General features: G+C 43.6%; 1 protein-coding gene across 3 annotated transcripts in view; it reads right to left on the bottom strand.

Moving 5' to 3' along the window:
* Ank3 (ankyrin 3) overlaps positions 1-16,775 on the bottom strand; it is a 302,267-nt gene that overhangs the window by 11,410 nt on the left and 274,082 nt on the right. For 2 of the 3 annotated variants that reach the window (XM_038341994.1, XM_038341996.1), the window contains 5 exons: positions 16,323-16,397; positions 12,891-13,022; positions 11,898-12,041; positions 8,827-8,917; positions 6,520-6,898 (listed from right to left, as the gene is read on the bottom strand). In XM_038341994.1, the coding sequence (XP_038197922.1) occupies positions 6,520-6,898; positions 8,827-8,917; positions 11,898-12,041; positions 12,891-13,022; positions 16,323-16,397 (821 nt within the window). Of the gene's footprint in view, positions 1-6,519; positions 6,899-8,826; positions 9,509-11,897; positions 12,042-12,890; positions 13,023-16,322; positions 16,398-16,775 lie in introns of all 3 variants that reach the window. The other variant, XM_038341995.1, reaches the window with a different exon arrangement.

Here is a 16,775-nt window from a genome sequence, read left to right as displayed (position 1 = left end):
GCTGAGTTCTGCTCCCAGAGTTGTGCTGCCTAACTGCGTCGTTTTCACATACACTGGTTCACCTGCCAGCATCCCTCTGGTCATTTGGGAGTGCAGTGACTTCTGCAGCAAGGGCCTTTTAGGTCAGGGCAGTCTCACTTTGTGGTTTTGACAGCAAAGATGCTCATGCTATGGCTGCCACACACTGCCGCCATCCCTGGGCTCTGCTGGACATCCGCACACAGAATAAAGGGAAAAATAAGAGAGGTGGGATTCTTCCTGTCTGCCTCTACTATCCCAATGGAGAATACTAACCAGAAAGCATCCTACACATGTCAGGCTTGTCGGGCTGTAATATCCCATGACAGTCAGGGTTATTTAGCTTTTGGTTTCTCTATCATAGTAGTGATTTTACTCTTAGGACTGCCCTTCCCAGTTCCAAGACCATTCTCTGATGTTGTTGCTAATTTACTCTCTCTAAAATGAGCCCAACTTCAAGGTATGGGCTTTTGGGTAGAATATAGATTCATGGGTCATAAAACCTATGGCCTTCTAGTTTATTTTAGGACTTTCAACATATGCTCTTAAAAATACATAAATGCTGTATGTAATTATGTAACTTATGATAAGCTCAAATGTACACAACACGCTAATAAAACTACTTGGAGGTTGACCTGCTGATACATGTCTAGAAGGTTAGGGGACCAAAGAAAAGAATCTTCGTAGGCCCAGGTGTGGCTACTGCTTTGTGGGTCCTCTTTACTTCCTCCCGCTGACTTTGTTGCTTTGTAATGATTTTCAGGAAAGTTCAGTCAGCCCTCCTAAGAGGCAGCTGCTGGACTAGAGTAGGGGAAGCAACAGAAGGCTGTTGGTACATGGGCAGCGTGAAAAGCGAGTTGCCCAACAGCACCTTCCATTTGCTTCCTCCAGATGTTTCAATCTATCATTCATGGGAGTGAGTGAGGAGACTGGGAAAACCTGAGCCCCTGTTCTGCCATCTCAGAGAGCATGTGAGCTGTGATGGGCTGTGAAGATTTTATAGACAGAAAACCAAACGCTTGAAAATACACTGTTTAGCTGGGCAGTGGTGGCTCATGTCTTTAATTGGAGTTCTCAGGAGGCAGAGACAGATGGATTTCTGTGAGTGCAAGATCAGCATGGTCTACCGAGTAAGTTCTAAGATAGGTTCCAAAGGTACAGAGAAACCCTGTCTGGAAGAGAGGGAGAGGGAAAGGGGGAGGGGGAGGGGGAGAGGGGGAGGGGGAGGGAGGGAGAGAGAAAGAGACTCACTCACTTCACTCACTGTCAAGTCGGGGGATAGCTTAAAACTTAGAAAATCACTTAATTTTGAATGTTTTTAGAATTTCTGAAAATTGAATCTGAGCAGATCTGACAGGGATTTTCTCCCCTTCCTTCATCTAGTTTTCATGAAAAAATACAAAGAAGAAGGATTAAGAAATATAGGGAGCCGGGTGGTGGTAGCATATGCTTTTAATCCAGGTGGATATCTGTAAGTTTGAGGCCAGCCTGGTCTACAGGGCTAGCTCCAGGACAGCCAGGACTGTTACACAGAGAAACCCTGTCTCGAAAAACCACGAGGAAAAAAAAATGTAGGGAACCTAGTTAGGTGAGCTTCTTAGCTCTTAGCTTCTCTTCTGACCCTGGTGGTGTGGGAGTTTGGTAAACAGCGTTGAGTGTGTGCTCCTCTCTCTCTGCCCCTCCAGAGACACCTGCCAGAAGCCACAGGCTCTGTGCATCACCCTCAGTGTGTGCTGTGCGTTGAGAACGCCTTTCCTGTACTCTGCCCTCAACCACTCTGATGTCAGGAAAGGTCACTGAAGGTCGGCGGCGGGCTGCAGGAAGGGTCATGAGGACTTTATCATGCATGGGCGAGAACTGAAACAGACTATCACGGGAGGGACTGCAGACAGACAGACAGGGTTTTCTACTGTGCTACGTGAAGGTGGGATTTTCATGCCTTGCAAAAACTGTTTCCCACACTTGAAAATTCAGGTTCCCCTCTGGCAAGTGTTAGTGTCATTAGAACCCGTTTCTGACGTTTTCCTTTGACTCGCACTGTGTCATGCACGTCCATGCCAGGCTGTGACCTAAAATTCTCAGTCACTGCTTAATAATAAGGAACAGCTTTTCATTTCCAGGACAGGGCAGTCGGAGTCTTTGGGGTTTCCCTGTCTCCTTCATTGGGTTCACTATGAACTCCCTTCTCACCAAGACAGAATCCTTGTTTTCTGGTATAAATGCCAAGAGTTCTCGGAACCCTACCAGTCTCGTGCCTAACAGGCCTATGCAGAACACGCACTAACACACAGCATGGCTTCCTTTCGGGTGGTTCTTTGACAAGCTTTCAAGTGTGCAGAGAGACAGAGAGCCAGCGAGTTATCAAACATGCCGAACTTCCCAAAGTGCACTAAAAGGCTTCGAGCCACAGCAGCCAGCACCCCGTTACTTCTACCTGCTGGTACCTTTATAATCACACGCCGGCGAATGACTCGGGTCGTGACCCTCCGCTCCTCCTCTGAGCTTGAACCACTCTCGCTGTCTCTCAAGTCCTGATAAATGCATTTTTAGTATAATTTTATCATCAGAGTGAAAACAAAAGACATTTTCTGAGAAGGGAAATCAAGAAAAAATTATATTTACTTATTTTTCCCCTGAAGGAATAGGATGATTTATATTTAAAAGAATCCTGAAAAGTGAGTGGAAGATGTTTTGAGCAAGATTCAGACTGCTTTCATAGCTCTTTGTGTAGGTGAGTGAGTGGGTGACTGAGTCTCTGCATGTTCCTGAATGCATGTATGTGTATGTGAAGACATGAACACACATGTGCATGTGTGTATGTTTGTGCCTGTGTTTAGGTGTGCCTCTGTATGCTTATGTTTGGGCATGAGTAGAGTCTGTGCAGTTAAAGAAAAAGGTAATTAGCTGGGCGATGGTGGCACATGCCTTTAATCCCAGCACTCAGGAGTCAGAGACAGGTGGATGGATCTCTGTGAGTTCAGGCCAGGCTGGTCTTTAAAGGGAGTTCTGAGACAGTCAAAGCTACACAGAGAAACCCTGTCTCAAAAAGCTAAAATAAATAAATAAAAACAGAAAAAGGTAATTACAGTCTGTTAATAATACAGCCTTTTTGATTTAAAATCTAAATGTTATCAGCTTGATAAGGTCTTTGCATTCCCATTTAAAATAATTTTAAATTGCTTTTGTCTGATTTGGACTTATGATCTTGTAATTTAGGCCATCTTGATCTCTACAGAAAGAGGCATGTGTGTTTCTTTTTATGAAATTTTGGTTGAATTTGTTAACTTTATCTTTGAGGTGGACACCAGCACTTGCCAGTACTGTGAGCGCCTGAGAACTTTAGAAATGACAGTGTAAGGCAGAACATTGATGGGACTGTAGGATCGTAAGTTCAAGGCCAGCCTGGGCAACTTAACAAGACCCTGTCTCAAAATTGTGTGTGTTGGAGACACAGCTCAGTGGTAGGGAACTGGCATGTGTAAGGCTTAATAGTTTACTCTCTAGGACCAGAGAGAGACAGAGAGAGAGAGAGAGAGAGAGAGAGAGAGAGAGAGAGAGAGAGAGAGAGAGAGAGAGAGAGAGAGAGAGAGAGAGAGAGAGAAAGAGACACAGGAATTCTGCAACTCATGAGTCTGAAAAAACTTACCGAGTGGCAAACAGTGTATCGTTCAAGTGAGAAAATACTGTTATTCAGTAAATACTCTTCATTGCCAGATTTAACTGTGATGATAGAATTATACAAATGAACTCTAATGGTCAGGAAGCTAGGATCTGTATAGTTAACACCATTAGAAAAAGGTATGATTGCACTGTGTGTGGGGGAGGATGGAGACTAGTAAAATCACTGCAGGAGGAACAAGCATTAGGTAAAATGACCGTAAAATGGTAGCTGAGAAGATAACACACTAGGATATACTGTTAACAAGCAGTCTGCTGGCAAGTCGTGAAAGTGCTAAGAGTAACCTTAACGCTGAGTTTATATGAACACGGCTCTCAAAGTAAATACCAGCCAGTGTCTATGCAAGGAACAGAACTTAAAACCCTTTCCCTGGGGCAGTCCTCAAGTCTCACAAAGGGAAGAGGAAGTCATAGTCACGAAAGTACAGGATCACCCAGGACAACTCCAGGATTAACAGACAGGGGAGGCAGCAGGGGACGTCTGAATCATTCATACATGGATTGTAGGGTGCCAGAGTCAGAAGCACGTCACAGGTTAATGCACATACTAACACAGGGCTCAGGAGCTGGCACACAGGTGACCCTTGCAAGGCTTCCAGAAAAATCCTCACATACAGAGGCGGCTGGTGGGACCAGTGTTTCTGTGTCCCCTCTCTCCCCGGAGACACAATTTGTTTAGCCTTAGGAGAAGGGAGAGAGTAGCGTAGAACCCCAGGCTTCCTTTTAAGAGAATTCTCTAGAAACCAGTAAAGGACTAAGCTTGGCGGGGGGGGGGGGGGGGGGGGGGGGGAGAATGACAGGTGGTATTTTCCCAGCATTCCTTGTTTCATGGGAAGAGGAAAGAACAGGGTTTTACCTTGTAACAGCAGGCTGTCATCCGTGTAAGCGCCGCACCTGGACTTTTGACCTGCTTTTCCAGGGGACAGAAAGGGGTCTGTTGTCTGCAGTGGACATCAGATGGCCTTGTTGGTTGCTACTGTACTGGGACAAGGCCACTGAAGACCTGACTGGGGCATCATGGATTTCCTGTGACATCAAACTCACGTTGCCCAGAAGCTGTGACCAGACATGGACTTTCATGGATAGGAGGTCTCTCTGTATTGGGTAACTCAATGAGAAGTTTGGTTTCCATTGCTAGTGAACCCTGCGGAGCTCTGTTCAGGCTTGTAACTGTGTCAACCTTCTTCATGGCCACACCTGAGTGGCCCTCCAGGGACCCACAACTACACACCCATTAACACAAACAGTGTGTCACATGTCTGTGTTGGTTTCTAATAGTTGTCCCCTGCCCCCGCCCCAGGATAAACCTTCCTAGGTAAAAATGTCACTGTGTTACTGCTTCTCCCCATTTTTTCTTTTTTGTACATCGGTTTTAAAAGGAACATATTTAATGGTATGGCATTTTAAAAGACAAGATTCCACCCAAACTCATCCTGCTTAAATACAATGAGAGACAAATCAAAGGCAAAAGTAATTATGGAATGCCACATTTTGTGAGAAGGGGAAAAATCCTCAAAAAAACTTTAAAAGAAAAAAAAAACAAGAAAAAGAATCATGTCAGTGTTTAGTTATTGGTGATGTCATCATTTGCATAAATGATGATCTATTTAAATTGCTCTTCCCCCCACTTTTCCCTTCTAACACTCCAGAGAGTGACCAAAAGAGTAGGAACAGGGGAGGGGGGACCGCGGTATAGGATTCATTAATTTCCAGTGGTTAGCTTCTGAGTGCCTGGGCATCTTTGTAAACTTGAAGCAATGTTTTATAAAATACTGTTTCTTCTCCAAATGCTGGTCTTAAGGGACCTAGACATGTCTCAGGGCAGGCCACAAGAGCTAGCGTGTCAAAGGCAGAGGCATAGAGAGAAGGCAATGGTGGAGAAAAAAGCCAGGAGGTGGTGACATACAACTTTAATCCCAGCAGAGGCAGGTGGATCTCTGGGAGTTTGAGGGCAGCTGGGTCTACAAAGTGAATTCTGGGACAGCCAGGACTGTTTCACAGAGATACCCTGTCCTGAGAAACAAGCAAACAAAAAGGTAGGAAAGTCGTGTGTGGTGGTGCACACATTTCATCTTAGCACCAAAGAGGCAGGCAAGTCTCTGGGAGTTTGAAGTCAGCCTGGTCTACATAGTAAGCCCCTATATCAAAAAGCAGAAACAATGCATTTTAATTTTATTTCAATTGGTGAGAGATAATTTCATTAAAAATATTTTAACATTTTAAAAATGTTAAAAAGAATAAAAAATCTCTATTAGGTAGTACCACAAGAACATATTATAAAGTTCTGTTGCATTTGGTCTGGGTCTACGTGCCGATGATCAACTGGCATATAAAAAGAATGTTTCTAAGGACAGACTTCTGCCTGCCGTTGAGTCCCCTTATCTTGGAAATTGCATCCTTCCAATTTTCGACTACTTTGAGACATTAGTGGCTACAGAATAGTATGTATCAATGGGTCTGATATTACAGTCTTTAAACTCTGTGAGAGAACCAGAAAATTATCCCCTTTTCCACTAAGAACAAAGGCTGGTTTGCAATCAGGGAACCTTAACTGCAGGCAGAATTGGTACTGGATCCCCCAAATTAGTTACTTAGTGTTCTTTTGCTTTTTCATTCTTGGCCATGGCTGGAGATACTTTATTCCCTTGACAACTCAAGGTGCTAACCCATGGTGTACATCCTCCCCAGGGCTTTCTTTAGCCCCCTCCCCCAATCACCATTTAGAAAGCATGAAGAACCTTGTACCCAATGGGACAGGATCCACAGCAGCAGACCATGGGTGTTTGCAATGACAGGAGCATGCTGACCTTGCGGATGACCTACCTTAGGCTCCGATCCGCTGGACCCCTCGTCTTCGTGGAGGTTGAGCCTGGCTTTGCCATCAGCAGAAGTCCTAGTCATCTTTTTCATGCTGACAGGCACACAGGGCTTAGGTGCATCCTCTATGACAAACTTGCTGGTTTCTTCCAGAGATTTCTGATAGGCTGCGAGGGGTGACGCTGGCTCCTCCGTGCGACCAGATCCGTGTATTTTTGGTTTCAGATTCTCCTTAATGCTCTGTTTCCCTATGTCATTTTGGGATTCCAAAAAGTAGGACTTTGCCTTTGCTTCTGGAGTGACTTCTGCGTGGCTTCCGTTTGCTTCAAATTTCCCAGGTTCTCCTTTGAGATATGAGGTAATGGAATCTCGAACATGGTCAGAGCTGTTAAAGGGTACAAGATGCAAATTCATCATGGCAGCATGAGACTGCAGATGGCTTCAGTACCCACATTGCCAAACTACTTTCATTTTTTAATTTTTAAATTTATTTTATTGGTTTTTTTTTGCCTGTATGTATGTCTGTGTGAGTGTATTGGATCCTGGAGTCACAGATACTTGTGAGCTGCCATGTGGGTGCTGGGAATTGAACCTGGGTCCCCTGGAAGAGCAGTCAGTGCTCTTAACCACTGAGTCATCTCTCTAGCCCCACCAAACTACTTCTGAAGGCATAAAGGAGGCATGAAAAAAATTAGCAAGTGGATTTCAAATGTGAGGGCCTATCGCAGGTGGGTCAGTGAGGTGTTCCCAGGCTGTAGGCATCCCCAACACCCCAGCTTCCAACATAGCTATTAGATTGTCACTTTAAATGGGAATCATTTTCCATAGCTAAATTTTACACCTTGACATATAGTTCCAACCTCACCGGTTTTAAAGGGAAGGCTAGTGTGAAGCACTATCATATCACTAAGGAAAAACAAACACACACCAGGCGTGGTGGCGCACGCCTTTCATCCCAGCACTCGGGAGGCAGAGGCAAGCGAATCTCTGCGAGTTCGAGACCAGCCTGGTCTACAAAGAGAGTTCCAGGACTATTAACACAGTCCTGTCTTGAAAAACAAACAAAAGAGTAAATAAAAAGCCAAAGACAAATGAACCCACATGCTGCCTGAGAGAAATACAACAACAAAAACAATTCCTGAGTGGAAACTGCATTCTCGGGAATCCTGAACTCGATTTCTTTATAGGGTTTCGTCTATGCACACACGTGCCAACCATACTTTCTCAACCAAGATGCCTTCATTGGAACTCCTTGGCCTTTGTCTATCCAGCCCTCCACGACCTTCACTGGCCAATATGACTTCTGTTCACCACGGGGACGCCTTTCCTAAGTGAGGTAACTTTTTTTCTTTTTGCTTGATTTCTAATCTTTTACTAGTTCCAACAAAAAACCACTTGTTTTCTTTTGTAGCTCACACGTCATTTTCAGTGTTTTTGCCCAGAAGAGGCAGCAATTAGCGCGATACCCTTTATGTTAATGGGGAGGTGCGGACGCAAATGCGTGCTTATCCTGTGTATGCAAGAATAATCTACTGGGAACGTATCTCTGTGAGTTCAGGGACATCCTGATCTACAGAGTGAGTTCCAGAATAGCCAGAATAACAAAGAGAAGCTCTGTCCTCCCCACAAAAAAAAAAAAAAAGAAAGAAAAATGAAAGATTTTTTTTTTCCCCCTGAGGATAGGTATTTTTTTTTTCTTTGTTTCTCTGGGTTTCCTAGATGAAGATATAAAATTTATACTTGTCCCATTCCTTTTGGGGGGGGCGGGCGTGGGGTGCTAGAGATTAAACGCAGAGCCATGCACATTTGGCTTGCCTATGCACTGCTGCTGCAGCGCACCTCTGTATTGCAGAATTTTCCCCGGGGATTCTTGCTAGGTGGCGGGTTTCTTTATCAAGTTTTTTTTTGTCAAGTTTTTAACTTCTAATATCTTGTATCACCACATTTACGTCTGTAGTGATTAAACAAGACAAATGGTGATAGTCATAAAAGATCTGGGCTCTCACTTCTGAAAGGACTTCAATAAACACTGCTGGCTTTGCAGACAGACTAATATTAGAAACCAGCAACGTGTCTTTAAATTAAGCCAACATCTAGATATCAGGCATGGAAGTAACTGTGCTTTGCTTTTTACATAAATAATTCACCTCTCTCTGGGGATCCTAACACGCTGAAGCTGGCTTGTAAAGGAAGGTATCTCCTGGACCAGGTCTAATCATTTAGGAAAGGAGTCACTGCCAAAAAGCACCTGTTTGAAACAAAGTACGGACGGGACACCCGCTTGTCATGTGTATTCCAGAGACACGGCCATACCTGTCGTCCAGGCGGTCTAGTAACCCACCAGTTATTCTTCGGGCTTGGGCTGGGGACTCTAGGCTTCCACTCGACGTCTCGTTCTGCCAACCTGCAAGTGAAGACATTGCCAGTTCTGCTCGTTCAACACGATTAAGAATAGCCTGCGCCTTTTCTTCTGTCATCTGCTCAGACTCTACTCCTTCTTCAAGTTGAATGTCCTCAAACAGAGATTTGAGCTTTGCGTCCACCGTCTCCAAACCAGGACCAGATGTTCCTTTCTCCTGCTCTGCAGAGCTTAGGCCTACTTCTCTAGCCTGTGGTTTCAGCGGCTCTGCCGGCGTACCATCTTTTGGGACCCCAGCCAAACTTCCGAGGTACTGGGGACACTCACTCAGACATACGTCCTTCAGCTGGCTCTCGTCTACATCTCGTGGGCTGGCCATTTCTGTTACAGTTACTGAGTCTTCCAGTTTGCTGTCTTCTAAGGACGTGTCTTCTGCCGTTACCACTGGAGGTTCACCTGCCGAATGCTCTAGGATTCCCTGGGAAGACGTTAGCCCGTCACTCAGTCTACTGGGGGTTCTAAAGGGAGACTCTATGCTAGAGATATCACTAAAATGGTCATCTTGCTGGAAAGGGGTGGGTGGTGTGCAGTACAGCCCCATGGGGGTCTCCAGCTCCACTTGAAGGGAAGGGTGACCTATGGAAGACAGTACATTTGGACTGAACCGGAATGCACTAGAACACCTTGGACACAAACACATGAGATGACTCAAATTATATCAGGTATGACAATGCATGATGGGTTACAGAACAAGGTACACAAGTTCATGGTTTAGTTCAGTGACATGTAATTTAATGAAATAAAATAACAGCACTTTATCGATTCTAATACAGTATCATAACTATGCAGATGAAATTAACTCAATATAAAGTTAGTTGTCTTATCTAGAAGATATGTGGCTCACGGCTAACACAGCATGCAAAACCTATGCTATGGTAGACTTAATACAGCAAGCTGCAAGAAGCCAGTTCTGTAATCAATTCCCTCTTGCTTAGGTTAAAAACACAATCCAACTCTAATTCTTACATGGAATTTATGGGAGAAAATAAAGGAATGGATGTACATGCTGGAAAGAAATGACAGATGGATTTCTAGAGCAATGGGAGCGAGCGCTGGCTAAAATAGTTTAGAAAGATGTTAGACAAGATAAATGACTCCCGGTGTATCAGGTGCCTTAAGTCACAGAGATGAGAGAGTTATGGTATGTACGGAGATCTTGGTGAAGTAGGTGAAGGGAATCTGCTTAGAATCATGAGGTAAAAGACAAAATGATACACAGTGGAGACAGGAGGAGAGCCTAGGGACCTGAAACCGTGCTGTGGCAGCCTGCTCAGATGGAAGGAGGGGGCTATCCCCTGATTCTAAGCAATCTATGGAAGAGGAAGAATTTCTTGCCCCGGCAGTGAGAAAGTCAATAAGGGTCTGGTCCTGGTGAGGAAAGGGTGTTTCCTAAAAGCTCAACAAAGAGGGAAGAGACACCTTTTTCAAAAAAAAAAAAAAAAAAAAAAAAAGCAGCAATGCATTTTCTCTATTCACCGGTCTGCAAAGCCAAAGACCGATTTTTCCCATTCGTTAAGGCAAACAGCTGTTGCAGGTTGCGACTGCTATAGGTTAGTGGACACTTGTTGGTTTCAGCCACCTATAAACATGAGCCTCTTGTTAAAGTCCGGCTAAGAAATGATTTATCGCTTGCATTAGTGAATTTATTTCGTGCCTAAATTTTCTTCAGAAATTTTAATAAAAAGAACTACACGATATTGGGATACAATAACAAAAAGCCCTGGTGAGCTTATTTTTAATAACATTCAAACTTTACAATGTTAAAACAAAATGAACCAAGGATACCACACTTGATTTCTTTTCCCAATAAAGAGTAGAGGAAGCTATAGCTGTAACTTGCCAGTAATTCTTAGTTTGCGCTACTGATCTAGTAGTACACAAAGGAATTTATCGACCTACAGCCGCCCGCATAAGACGAGGTGCACCACAGCGTGTGTGTCCCAGGGACCCAGTGTATCGGTGCTCCGTGGGTGACAGATATACTTAGTAAACAGGCACTGTCTAAGGGTCTGCAGCCTTTCCCAGTGTGACACATACAGAATTTTGAAAGTTCCTGGCTCTAGAGAGTCCAAGTTTGCCAGTTAAAGATGGGAAAAGACCAAGACCTTATTTCTTGACCCTTGAATCAACAGGACGATATCCCTGACTGCTCTGGTCCATGCCGTACCATTACTTTCCATTCACCAGTCACTGTGAGACAGGAATAGCTTCAAAAGCATGGCTGTCTGTTATGCTTTTCCTGACGTTCTGAAGAGAGGGAATGATTAATGAATGGGGGAGGGGACTGTTAGATTAAGCTGAACCTAAAAGTCACCATTGATTTGTGAGTGTGTGTGTGTTCACTGAATTAGAAAGGATGTTGCTTTTTACGTACAACACACCAAATATTGCCTGCCCTCCACCCCAAGAATTACTGGCAGAATGCAGGCTAATATAATGCTAAGTAACTAAACCACCTGAGATGATGGGAGACTTCTCAGGTGCCCTTCTACATGCTTGGTCCCACGGCAGTGATTCACTGCTTACCCAGTGTATGTTTAGTGCCAACTGGGCTCAGCATATCACCTCCGTGGCTAAAACTGGGCTCACAGTTTTATTTCACTTATAAATGGAAAGCGATCACGAGTTTTTTTTTTTGTTTAAAAAATGATTAATTTTAAATGCCAAGGCATTGCATTTTTTAGGCATTAAGTTTTTTTTTTTTCCTTTCGGGGTGCACAGAAGGCTAGGAGTCGCAGCTTTCAGCTCATGCGCTCTCACAGGGCGTCCTCTGCGTCGCAGAGAGACATCTGCTGAGCCTGCTCTGGTATTAGAATGCTCGTTTGCAGACTCTGGCAGGGCCAAAATGACGGGAACACGAGACGTCAAGCAGATCACGGTGTGCGCCGTGGCGAGCGGCTGCCTCGACCGACAGCACGTTCAGATTTCTACCGAACGATCAAATATGAACACTAAATGCAATTACCATCGACTGGGTCATGGAAAACATTGTTTTCATCTGCAAAGCTTCTGGTGCCTGAAATATTTCCGTAATCAAAAATCGGTCCTTCTAGCAGGGTCACTATGTCTATTCGGTTAATTTTGGTCAAGACCGAAGTTAAGGCATCAGCTGAAAAGGAGAGAAAAGAGATTGAGAACCCAGTGGCATCATTTCCCTCAAGTTTACACAACATCCAACCAAAGCATGGCTTCTGCAGCTCTGTTAGCATTTCAGCTCCCCGCTGTAGCTCTGCTAGATCCTTGTCCAGAATGTTGGCTGCCCCAGGGAAGAGCCCTCCTTTGAAGCTGTCTATGGAGGTCACAGTACGTACCCCAGCGGGACAGGACAGATGGTCTTCAAACACCTGTACTCCGCTAAGGGGCCTAACACAGCTTCAAGTTCCCTGGACTCACCTCATCCTAACATTCAATGCTTTACGTTTTAATCAACTACCAAGGTCAGGCTGACTGGGCAGATCCTTGGTAATTTACCCCACGTCGTAGTGAGTGGGTACTGGGTGTTTTGAACTCATTGCCACCATCCACCCAAATCTAATGGTAGCAGAGGATTCTCTGCTGCCCCGGACTGGATACAGCTTGCTGGCTCCCCTAGTTGTAGCCCATTCCTCTCTGTACTTCCCTCCACACCTGCCCCTGGATGGAGCCATAATTTCAAAACGTTTTGATGACCATCTGTGACGAGAGTTAGTATTTCTCCCCCAGTTTTAGTAGACACATGGGAAGAAAGCCAAACAAAGTGCACACTATTTCCTGCTTCTTGCTTTCCTAAAAGTTTAAGCAGAGGATTCTAGGATACCAGCACTTAGCTAAACAATTGTCATTCTAGACTCTTGCTAACTCCTCCTCTTTGCTACCTAAAATTACAGAACACTGAAAATCCTGGAATGAGCCCAACAGCAGATTTATCTAAGCTACTGACCCTGTGGGGTTTTGAAAAAAATAATAATTTGAAGCATACTTGTGGCATTCTTTCCGTCTCTGGTAACCCACTTTTTTAAGAGCATGAAGCTTTGAGAAATTAAAGAATTGGGATTTTCCACGCGTATCTGATTGATTTCGTCCACTGAAAAATTCAGTTCCCTTGCCAGCTCTGTGAAGAGAGAGAGAGTTAGGGAGGGTATATTTTACTGTGTACACACTTTATCAAAGTCATGTTCAACTCCCAACATCCCACTCCAAAGAAACAAAACAAAAAAACCAACCAACAAACAAAACCACCAGAAAAAGAAAATGAATAGTAAAGAAAAGCTCTTTGTTTAGAGTTGGGCACTCTGGTGCTTGATTTTATAGGCAGCCTGTGGCCAGACTTTTTTTTGGCTAATTACTTACAATCAAATTTTCATTAGAAATCGTGTGTGTATGTGTGTGTGTGGCCTTGGCTGCCACTCTGTAGACCAGATCAGGCTGGACTTGGAACTAACAGAGATCGCCTGCCTCTGCCTCCTGAGTGCTGGGATCATTTTTAAACATTCTTGGGATTTAAAGAGAGGACGTTGCTGGTTTCTTTTGATTTGGCATATCTCTGCAGATTGAACAACTGCACACAAGACAGGGAGGTCATAGTACCCCTGGCCATACACAGACAGCAAAAGGGTTGCTCTGAGGCACCTGTTGGAGTACACCTCTTATTCTTCACTTGCTAATGAAGTGACAAAGCCTGCGAGTTTCCTCAGGAGGTCCAGGGAAAAGCATGCATGCGCTACACAGCCATTTGTGTGAAAAAAATAAGAGGAAGTGCTGTGTCCAAGTACATACTCAATCTTGCAACACAGAGGTGTCTCTGCAGAGATTAAGATGAACTCAACGTGGACCATCAATATGGCTTGGCATGTGAAGGCTCCTGATGCCGAGCCTGATGACCTGAGTTTAGCTCCTGGGCCCCACGTGGTAGAAGGAGAGAATCAAATGAACTCAATATGAATGGAGACCTTGGGAAAGGAGACATCTTGCTATCACATTTCTTTAAAAAATACGTATCAAGTAAGAAACATGAAGAATTGCTTCCACGGGAAAACAATTGGCCAAGATTCTACTCCTGTCAAGCATTTCTAGAAACTCGGCAAAATGAACTCAGAAATCCAAGAAGTCCTCACGTTTGATCAAGTGTACTGCTAGAACTCTATCCTGTGGCACGCAGGGGTTTATAAAACGTTTCGCACCCAGGAGTGGTCACTGTAGACTGGAACTACTGGAGACTTGACAACTGCCCTCGTGTTGCACAAAAGGAGGAAGTTTGCTGATGAGATAGAGTTTGTAGTCTGTGGTCATGGCGGACAGTAGTGTTTCTATAGGTGAAGCCAGTTCACCTCAGCACAAAATTTAGCCTTAATCCATGTGTGTGCAGACGTTTTCCTTTGTATTTCATTTAACAGCAACTAGAGCTTAATTTAAAATTCACACCATGAACCTTAAGTATAGAAGTTAGGAAAAAAATACCATCACATGTATAGAGTATTATTAATGAAAGCCAAGACCAGCAAATATTAATTTTGTTGGAAACTATAAAATTTGTATTAGTTGCAAACAAAACAAGATTATCTTAAATCAAAGCTTATTAGCAGTGATTTTAAGAGACATTTATATTTTGTTTGCTTAAATTCTGAAATTTTTCTAGTAGCCTTCATTGATCACATGGTAGTTCTAATTAAAGAGGTTAATTCCAGTTTTAATTCTTCCATCTGTGTACATTTTAGGTGACAGGAGATCCGCTACCCAAGAAATCCTTAAGAGCAAACATTATTTATTGCTCAGAAGACTGGGGAGAAATACACATTGACCCTGAAGAACTCAGAGCCGGAGGACTTGATTTTATTTCTTCTGTTCTAGTCCTACGGATAAAATGAGATTTTGAGTAGGCCAGGCCACTGAGCTCTGTCCCCAGTTCAGCTGGGTCATCTTCTGTGCCATATCTCCAAAAATCTACTCTGGGAAACTAACGACTGCCCATGTTAAAAACAAACAAACAAACAAACAAAAAAAAAAAAAAGAAAGAAAGAAAAAATCTGGTTATTCAGTAATAATGCAAAAATTAGCATACATTCTATATATTTTTCAGGTAAATGACCTATGTTAAAACGGAATTGGTGTTAAGAAGGACTTTGGAGGAAACTATTTGTACATGTATAACACTATTAATTCCTCTCAATGTTTGGGGATCATCCAGACACTGAGCATACCAGAGTTCCGGGAAGCCTTTGGCCATGAGCATCTTGTCTAGAGTAGATACTAGAGACCAGGTAAGGAGGGCTTGGAGGTGGGGCTGAGGCATGCAAAGGGCACATGTAGATGAATTTGTTTCCCATGGTCTAGTTTCACCTTCCTCTAACACAAGATAATGGTATGGCATGAGAATGGATACAGTAGCAGATATATGACTTTAGAGAGATGATAATTAACATTTATCTCTTTTACTAGTTTAGTTATGTTTGGTCATAAAAGAAATCGAGCATTTGCTCCAGCGTTCCAGTGTATTTTCAGAGGAGTGTCCAAAGTCTTTAGATGTGTAGTTTAAAATGCATATTCAACCTAGGAAACATCAAATCTCTTAGATGTGCATGAGTCAGGATATGGGGGGGGGGGTTAGTGTTGTTAGGATCAACACTACCAAGCTAAATTGTTTGGGTGACACAGCCCCACATTTGACTTTACTGATGTAAAACCAAACTGGCTATTTCCTTCCCATCACCCTGACTGTAAATGGTTTCAGAGGACTCAAGTACCTTTGGGAACCACATCTATTTTATTTACTTGCATTCTTTTCCAAAAATTAACTTAGGAATAAAGCTTTCATTCCTTTTTCTTGATCATAGAAATGTTAAAAATATTTTCTTTTGTTCTCTATTGTCAAATTTTTTCGATTAAACTAATCCTAAGGCATAACAGTAAGTTCGTTGAAAAGCAAGTCTAAGAGAGGCACAGCAATTGGGTAAATACTGTAATCCTGGAAGGCTAAGGAGGGCTAAGGAGCACGTGTCTATACCTGGCTACACAAGGGCATGGGTAATTGAACCGTTGACTAACAGCGCCGTTTTAACAACATGGGTCATGTTAATTATGTAGTCCTAGCCTCAGCTGGGTCTTCTTTTAGGCTCCTAAGGCCTGTTGCCCTCAGATACAAGGCTTCTCTCTTATAGAAACAGCAGTGTGAAGAAAGTTGAAAGTAAAATAAGACCTAACTTTGTTTATATGCAGAAAAAAAAAACCCAAACCTAAAGGTGTACAGTTGCTGTCAGTAATTATCAACATTAGGTAGAATTATGAATAACGTTTTACCGGCTGCTTGTTTGTGTATTTAAAGATGTACAGGAGGATCAGGAGGATGATCTGCACGTGATAAAGACAAGGACACTGGGGAAGGATACCTGCTTTGTTCAGGAGCACATGCACTTACCTGTCCAACTAAGTCCCAGGTGATCGGCTACTATTGCCATCCTGATATCTGTCCGCTCACAAGGACTCTGTGGACCTACGATTTACAATTTCTCAGTTAAAACAATCGCCAAGGGAGACACGGCACTGGAAAATGGCTTTCACAGCACTCAGATTTTTTTTTTTTACAGAGACTGACACTAACACTGTGTACTTAGATGTGCCCTGGTCACCTACACAAACACTTCCTGTCTGTCACCCGCGCCAGGCCAAATGCCAGATTACATGGATGCTCGGAATGTAATGAGATTGAACATGCTGGCGAGTCGGCCACTTCACAACGGTCTCAGAGTCGCGTTGGTGGCCACAACCATTGATGGAATCTGGACATCAGTGCCTTGGCTCTGAGAGAGTCATACCCACGAGCACGTTAGGAAAAGAAACTCGCTCACATCTTTGAGTGACACCAGTGTCG

This window comes from Arvicola amphibius, chromosome 9 (assembly GCF_903992535.2).
Source record: "Arvicola amphibius chromosome 9, mArvAmp1.2, whole genome shotgun sequence".
In the NCBI taxonomy this organism is placed as follows: Eukaryota; Metazoa; Chordata; class Mammalia; order Rodentia; family Cricetidae; genus Arvicola; species Arvicola amphibius.
The sequence above is the reverse complement of the archived record's forward strand: the minus strand, read 5'-3'. Positions and strand labels throughout refer to the sequence as shown.